Raw genomic sequence first — 8,162 nt, 5'->3', positions numbered from 1 at the left:
CATTCCTGCAAATTTGCATTAAGGAAACTGGTCATGTGTTTGCAGGGAGGCATCATTTCTCAGGAAGTTTTTAATCCAGAGACAGGAGCCAAGTTGACGATTCCCATGACTGAATTTAGGAAACAATCAGTCCAAAATACAGGGGTCAAACAAAACCCGAGGAGTGTTCCTTCGGTTCAGTAGAAGGAATCTGAGGCTCTGACAAGGTGAAGATCTTAGGTAAGGAAGACTAGAGAGAACCAGCCAGAACAGTGAGGAACTGGAGTCGCACCCTTGTTGTGTGTTGTCGTAGGCCTCGAAAGACCATGATCGTATGAGGATCACTCTGATTTTGAACTTGGAATTCTCAGGAAGTGGGGCATTAATGGAAGATGAGCAGAGTTAGGAAAGCAAAGGCCAAAGTTACAGGACTGGTCATCAGTCGAAGTACAGACCCTTCAGTGGACTAAGGGTAGCACCGACAGGCTGAAAGGAGGTCTCACAGAATCTCTGTTGTCATCCCTGGGAAGCCCCTGGCAGAGACGTCAGGCGGATTTGAGCCTGAGAAGTGTCAGGGAGCTGAGGGCTTCCGTGTACTGTGTGCGGTTTCTGTTTGGCAGGGGAAGGAGTGGGTCTCAAGCAGAAATCCTTCTGAGCGATATTCTGAGTGTTACGAGGGGACGTGCCAAAACCAGAGGGAGCACCGCAAAAGCCGACAAGCCGCAGAGGCTCCAGGACTTTCCTTAGCTGTGGCGGACCCAGCAGCGCTACCACTGAGGAGTCCACGCAATCTACGTGGGTGGTCTCAGGGAGGGAAGGGTCTCGCCTACTTGGAGACTTGGATCCCAGGCCAACTGTGCAAAGACAGGAGTCTTGCACATAACCGAGGCAAGGCGAGGACACTGAGCGTTAAAGGAGGGGATCGCCGCCACTCCGTGGGAGCCTCACGGGGTCCCGTCTCCCCGGGCAGGCCTCTAAGGCCCAGCGCGCACAGAAGAAGCAGTCCGCCCCAACTGCCGCACTGGAACTCAGCAAAGTGAGGACTTGGTGTGCGGCCAGGCCCACCGGGCTCACAGGGGGGAGGAGTCCGGGCTCTGGACACGCAAGAGTGCGGACCGTGAGTGAGGACCTAGGGCCCACCAGCTCATAAACAATGGGGTCCCACGGAACCCGGTACCGGTCTCAGTTTTCAGGCGCCCTGGACAGCCTTGCTGGATAAGACCCACCGATTTCCGATTCAGTGCGGGGGCGTTTCCTGGCAGGCGCGTCCGGCTGCTTTCCGGCTGAGCGTGGGTTCTCGGACGGGCCTCGAGTCAAGGTGAGGACCTGAGTGCAGCCCTGCGAGAGCGAAAGTGGGCCCTTTCCATCCTCCCACCCTGCCGTGCGGCTCCGAGAGGCCCCAGCAGAGCCGTCGGACTGAGCTAGGCCCCAAGTGTGTTTGTGAGAAGGTTTTCCTTGTTCTACGGGCGTAGCCCATTCCGCAGGCGACGCCATGTAGGGCTGCATTGCTCTCAGGATGAGGGCCCTGAGTGCTTAAGAGCCCCCTTCTATCCTCAAGTGGGGGCCGCACGCCACATCAGCCCCACTCTCATCTCTAGGAGGCACCAGGCAGAGGAGCCAGAGAAAACACCAAGTACTCTTCCCTCTAGCGAGAACTAAGGGAGGGGAGGGCTGCGGCCGCCAACTCCCAAATTTAGCAGAACGGCCGCCTGTAATTTGTCAGGACGACCTGGGCCCAGTTTCCTCAGGCAGTGGTGTCAGGGATGTGAGGGCCTTGGTTTAGAGGCCGAGCCCACTTCAGAAAAGAGGAGCCAGTCCCTAAGGGCACTCACGGTTGTGATATTGAAGAGGTTGGGGGAACTTGTCCAGAAACTGGGGACCACTGGACACCTCTGCCCTGTTTCCACATCAGGGAGATGGGGCATGTCGCCACGATGATTTGCACTCATTTCTTCCTAGGCCATCCCAGGGAGGGGACCGATGAGGTCGAAGGGGGCAAACCACCTGTCATGGGTGGCAGGGTTTCATTTATGCCACTTTCCACGGCGAGACCATTATGGATTGTGGTCATGTGCCAAACCGTACAGAGTAGGCACAAAAGAGTGCTCCCTATTTTCCGTGCTAGGTGACGTCACGGATAGATGCCAAGCCCATCGGTCACCACTTAGGGGAAACAGGGAACTGAGGGGGTCACGTCAGTTTAGCAGAGAAAACGACATCATGACCCTACCAGGAATCTAATTTAGACCTTCAATTGCGGTTTCATTTGGAACCAACATCGGTAGGACCTTAACGTACTTGCAGCAGCCCTCACTCTTGGGGACGTGCTTTGGTGACATAAGTTCAACTTCATATCCTCTTACTGGGTCTCAGGGAGGCCAGATCTTACAGTGTGCAGTCAGGAGCCCCACTGTGGACGTGAGAGAAGGGTGAAGTGACCGAACAACCCTGAATAAAGCAGACCTCAAGGAGTCCCTCCCAGCCTTTAACTGCCAACCCAGGTTATGTCACAGATGGGCTGGCATATTGAGCTTCCTTTTTATTTATTTCAGGTCTAAGGGACGTGAGATCCTTAGTCTGTAGGTCCAGCCACCAGTTAAAGGAAGTGGAGACGTGCCAGTTCCTCACAAGGAGCCAAGGTGAGGAGCTTGACTGACAGGCGAGGATCCGCATGAACTCGGGAAAGAGCAGAGCCACTAAACTCTCAGCTACAGATACGAAGATACTGAGGTGGACTTAGGCTCCCTCCGGTTCCTTCTGGGTCCCAGGGAGCAATGAGCTCTCAACTACAGAGTAGCAGAGAGGCAGGTCCCCAGGGGATGGTAATACTAAAGGTAATACTAGTACTAAATGATAATATGATATGATAATACTAAAAGTGACGTGATAATACTAAAGGTAAACTGAGGGGATCCCACATGCCAAAAACAGGGATACATTCATATTACCTGCAGTCACTTGATAAAATCGAAGCACAGCTAGTAGGAGGCAGCATGGGACTCTGTCTAATGCTTTTCTGGCTTTTTTATGGGATTCATAACCGGGGACTGACCTGAATCAGCAGCCTTGCAGGTCTCTGGACTAATACCCTCAAGGAAGCCTACAGAGGCTTCCTTCAAAAAAGTAAAAATGAAAACCAAGGTTGAATCTACCTGTTGAAGGTGCTCACTCTTCTCATTTTCCCTCCAGCAGGTGCCTAAACCACCTGTCCATTGGCCCTCACTCTTGTCTGCTGTCCTGAACGACAGCCATCATGCCTCGTGGTCACAAGAGTAAGCTGCGTGCTCGTGAGAAACGCCGCCAGAAGAGAGCTGAGACCCAAAGTCTTAAGGATGCTGGGGCCGCTGCAGGGGAGGAAGAAGACGCTGCTTGCTGCTCCTCTTCCGTTCTGGGGGACACGCCCTCTGGCTCCACTGGTGCTGCACCTCTCCAGGCACCTTCGAGTGCCCCAGACACCACCAGTGCCGCTGCACGTGTTTCACGCAGAAGATCTGCTAGAAAAGCCAAAAGCCGTGTTGAGAAAAGTAAAAGTTCCCCCCAGGCCTCACCTTCCTCTGAGAACTTTGCCCTTAATCTCCTAAGTCAGAAGGCGTGTAAGTTAGTCGAGTATCTGCTGTGTCACTATAAATTGGGGGTGCCCATGAAAACGGCAGATATGTTGAAGGTAGTACACAAATGGTACAGGAAGAAGTTTTCTGAGGATATTCTCAGCAAGGCGTCTCAGCAGATGGATATGATCTATGGCCTAAAATTGAAAGAAGAAGAGCCCAATGGAGATTTCTACACCCTCGTCGATGATCAAGATGACGCCAGCGATGGGAATCTGAGCCCAGGCTGGAGATTTCCTATAAAAGGAATTCTGTTGCCTCTTCTGAGTGTGATCCTCTTGAATGGGAACCGCGCCACTGAGGAGGAGATCTGGGATTTCCTGAATATGATAGGCGTCTATCATGGAACATGTCACTTCATTTTTGGGGAACCCCGGAAGCTAATCAACCAAGTTTTGTTGCGGGAAGAATACCTGGTGCAGCGGCGAGTGCCCAATAGCTACCCTCCATGCTACGAGTTCCTATGGGGTCCAAGAGCCCACGCTGAGACCAGCAAGATGAAAGTCCTGGAGTTCATGGCCAAGATTAATGAAACAAAGCTCACGGCGTTCCCAGGCCTTTATGAAGAGGCTTTGAAAGATGAGGAAGAGAGAGCTCAAGCCAGAGCCCAAGCCTAACATAAGACTGGCCATCGTTCCAAGGCAGGTGGTCGCCCCACAGCCACATCTCACCACTCCCTTCACCCTGAGTGACATCTAGATGGAGTCTTCAGTCTGGTGGGAAAGGCCGGTGAAACAGTTTCTTACTATGCAAATTTTCTTGTTAACTTGCCTGTGTGGCGTTTTTTGCATTTGCAAATGTGCTTTTGACAGAATGTTTCTTTAGGATTCAGAATGTAAGTTTATGAATAGCATTGGTCACACATTTATTGCCGTGTGTCAGGTTAGCAGTAGAAGTTTCCTTTTTGAAATGTAAATTGGGAATCCTTCAATCACTTTTGTGATCCAGAACAAGATAATGCGGCTTTAGGGTAGGACTATCTTTAGCGATGTGAAAGAAGTTTACACTGACCTAATAGGGAACAGTAGGTAGATATACAAAAGGATAGATAGATAAAGTTAAAGTTAGTCTCTTGTTACAGATGTTTATACAATTAATGTTGGCATAGAATGTTAATTTGGATTCAGGTGTACAACATAGTGATAAGACATTTATATAACTTCGAAGGTATTCACCCTCATTGCTCTACAACCCATTTGAACCATATGTGTTATAACAATACTCTTTGCTGTGTTACCTGTGCTGTACCCAGCTGGTCTGTTACAGCCATGACAAGGACACCAACTGCATGACCGCCTGTAGATGGATGCGTAAGGAGGATGTGGTACATATATAAAGTTGGTCATTTCTTGTTTGCTAACTGCATTTAGTGCATTGTTGTACCAGTTGTAAAGCTATGTACCTGAGTGTGCTTCTGTTTTTCAAGAATGTTTGATAATAGAAATGATAGTGAATCAGACCTCTCGGTTCATGGCTTTTATTTCATACAGTCGTTAACGGAGCATGAGCTCTGTGGACGTCTGCATGCTTGTACTGGGGATGTTTAGGCAAAGAAGACCATACACGGGTCCATGCAATTATAGATTGTAGAAGAAGCTAACATTACCAAAGAGGGTGAGATGCTCTACTTCCTGAGGAGCAACTGAAAACTAAAGCGGGGGTGGAGATAGCATAGCACTTAGGTCTCATTGCTAAGCAGTATTTAGTCCCATTGGAAGATCAGTGGCTGATCCGGGGTCATATCCACTCGCCTGTGTCACCCTGAGTGACGTCTGATGTGGAGCCTTCACATAGTGATGGGAATTCCTACTGACCAGTATTCCTGATGTGCACGGACATCTTGTTGACTTCTATTTTGAGGTAATTTTCTAGTGGTGTTCTAGCAACACAAAGTCTGTTTAGGTTCAGAGTATACGTGTATGAACGACAGGGCTCACACTCTGACTGCTGTGGATCCAGTTTAAGAGTGAGAGTTTTGTTCCTTGACAGGCATGTTGAAAATCCTGAAATTACTTTTGTTTTCCTGAAGAAGACAACGTGCTATTACATTGGGGGTATTCTTGGGAATGTGAAAGAACTTTATACTAAAAGAAATGGGATCAGAACATAGGGAGAAAAATGTAAAAGTTGGTCAGTTATGTGTATGCCTTACTCCAGTCTTGCTTTTTCTAAGTTAAAAATTTATATACCTGTAAATCCTTATTTTATTTATCCGAGAGTGAGTTGAGAGGAATATAAATTGAGGCAGCCACTGTGCAGAGAGTATAGAAAGGAATTTCTATAAACTACTGTGAGAAACGCTCACAATAAAAACCGGAACACAGGACTTGAGCAGCAAAGCGAGGCGTTTATTCAGAGTCTGCAGAGTCAGGAGCACCCCCAGCCAGGAGAATGTGCTCCCCAAAAGAGGCAACTGGCTGCGTTTATCCCTAATGCCTCTAAAGCCCCCCTCACTCTCCCTTTTATCCCCATTTCTCCATGCTGGATACTCTGGAGTTACAATCTAATGCGATTATCTAAATGCCCGTTTTGTGATTTGTAAATATGCTAATACTGTTAACTTCCTTCTAAGAGATCCTCTAATTACATTTGCCCTTGAGACCCTCTAATTATATTTGCCCTTAAGACCCTCTAATTACATTTGTCCTTTGTTACTAATGGTTTTCTACTGGTTTGGGAGTCACTATTTCCTTGTTTCTTACACTACCACATTCTCCAGCAGTTCCACTATTGGTTATTTACGTAAAAATGAAACCACTAAGGTGAAGAGATTCTGTACCTCCATGTTCACTGCAACATTCTTTACAGTTGCCAATACATAAAAAAACCTACCTAGCCACTGATGAATAAATGGATAAAGGAAATGTGTATACAATTGCACACACACACACACACACACATACACACACACAAAGGATGTGCCACTCAGCCACAAACATAAGAAGTCCTTCCATTTGGGACAGCACGTGACGAACTTGAGGACATTATGCTAAGTGAAATAACTGGTAATTTTTAAAGGGTGTTCTTGCAACTTGCAGTGAAAGACAAATGCTATATAGTATCGTTCATATGTGGAACCTTTAAAATACATAACACACACACAAGCAAGTGAACTGAGGTGTGGAGAACCGATGGTGGTTGCCAGAGGTGGGGATGAGAGGTGGCCAAAAGCTACACATTTCCAGTTATGGATTAAATAGGATGGAGCGAGTCATGTACAGGAGGAACAGTAATATTAATACTGTATTACCTGTGTGAAAGCCGCCCTAGAAACACCTTAAAAGTTGTAGTTACAGGAAGGGACAAATAATTTCATAAAAAGTTTGTGTTGATTAACTTTATAAAAAATCATTGCAAATTTCACAGCTTCGAAGCACAGACTTTTAGTATCTCACAGCTCCTTAAGTCAGAATTGAGGGCACATAGAAGCTGGGATTTGTAGGTCAGAAATCTGAATCGCTACAATCAATGAATCAGGCAGCTGGGTTCTCACAAGGACCTCAGAAGCTCCATCCACTACCACGCGTCTTTGGGGAAGAATTCACTTACTGGAAACTGAAGGACGAAGGTTCGCATTTGCATGCATGCTGTTGGCTAGGGGTCATTCTCGGGTCACCCTTAGGTCTTTGCTCTGCTATGCAGCTCCTTCCATCTTCAAAGCCAAGAAGGAAACCGCCCCCTCACACTTCGGACTTCTTTGGCCAGGAAAAACTCCATTCCATGTAAGGACTCACTATGTCTAGATCATGGAGGAAAATATCCCCATTTTAGAAATATCAAATTTCAGACCTCAATTACATCTCCTAAATTCCTCATAGCAGTACCTCGATTCATGTTTGATGAATAACTGGAAGATGTACACATGCATCAGGAATCCGGTAGGACCTCTTGGAATTCTGACTGCCGGTGTCCTTGCGGTATTGTGGTTATGTTTTTAATTAGGAGCTTTACCTTCTCAATGTTCATGGTACGATAAATATTGTCCCTGATGCTTGCCTCAAAATAACCTAAGGGCTGAGAGTGGATTTAGATGAGACAAGGTTGGCGGTGTGGCGATTTAGCCAGAGCTGGGAAATGAGTGTGTGGAGCGTTGATTACATTATTCTCTCGCTACTGCAAATGTATACATTTCGTGCCATGAATTATTCCAACGCACAGAAATTAAAACAAAACTTCCAAACTTTTTCTTATTAAATAAGTATGACAACGTTACTTAGACCAGGTAGAGGTAGGTCATAATTAATTTATTATTAGATAGCTTAACAATACTACTCAATTCCAATATTACTTAAGAACATTGAGACAAACATTCTGAAAATGCAAACTCGCGGCTTTGACGATATATTAAGAAAGCTATGCATTTATCTGTGGCCCAGTAATTTCATGTTTTTAAGATCACCCTGAATACATGCCCCAAACAACAGGAAAATACGTAAATGTTCATCAATATGTTTATTTAAAACACATCATCGTATATACACAGTGTACTCCATAGTTGTAAATAAGCATGAGTATGATCTTTTTGTTTTCTTATATATACATGTAATTTGTGATTTGGGGGGGGCTAATGTCCAT

The 8,162-nt window shown here is 46.7% G+C and overlaps 1 protein-coding gene across 1 annotated transcript; it reads left to right on the top strand.

Annotated features, from left to right (window-relative positions):
* The first annotated feature begins 3,232 nt into the window (after nt 1-3,232).
* Nucleotides 3,233-4,204, top strand: LOC149991697 (melanoma-associated antigen B1-like). The gene has a single exon (XM_090264143.1). The coding sequence runs from the start codon at nt 3,233-3,235 to the stop codon at nt 4,202-4,204; it is 972 nt and encodes a 323-aa protein (XP_090120269.1).
* The last annotated feature ends 3,958 nt before the right edge of the window (nt 4,205-8,162 follow it).

This window comes from Furipterus horrens, unplaced genomic scaffold (assembly GCF_987537825.1).
Source record: "Furipterus horrens unplaced genomic scaffold, mFurHor1.1.pri manual_scaffold_17, whole genome shotgun sequence".
NCBI lineage: Eukaryota > Metazoa > Chordata > Mammalia > Chiroptera > Furipteridae > Furipterus > Furipterus horrens.
The sequence above is the reverse complement of the archived record's forward strand: the minus strand, read 5'-3'. Positions and strand labels throughout refer to the sequence as shown.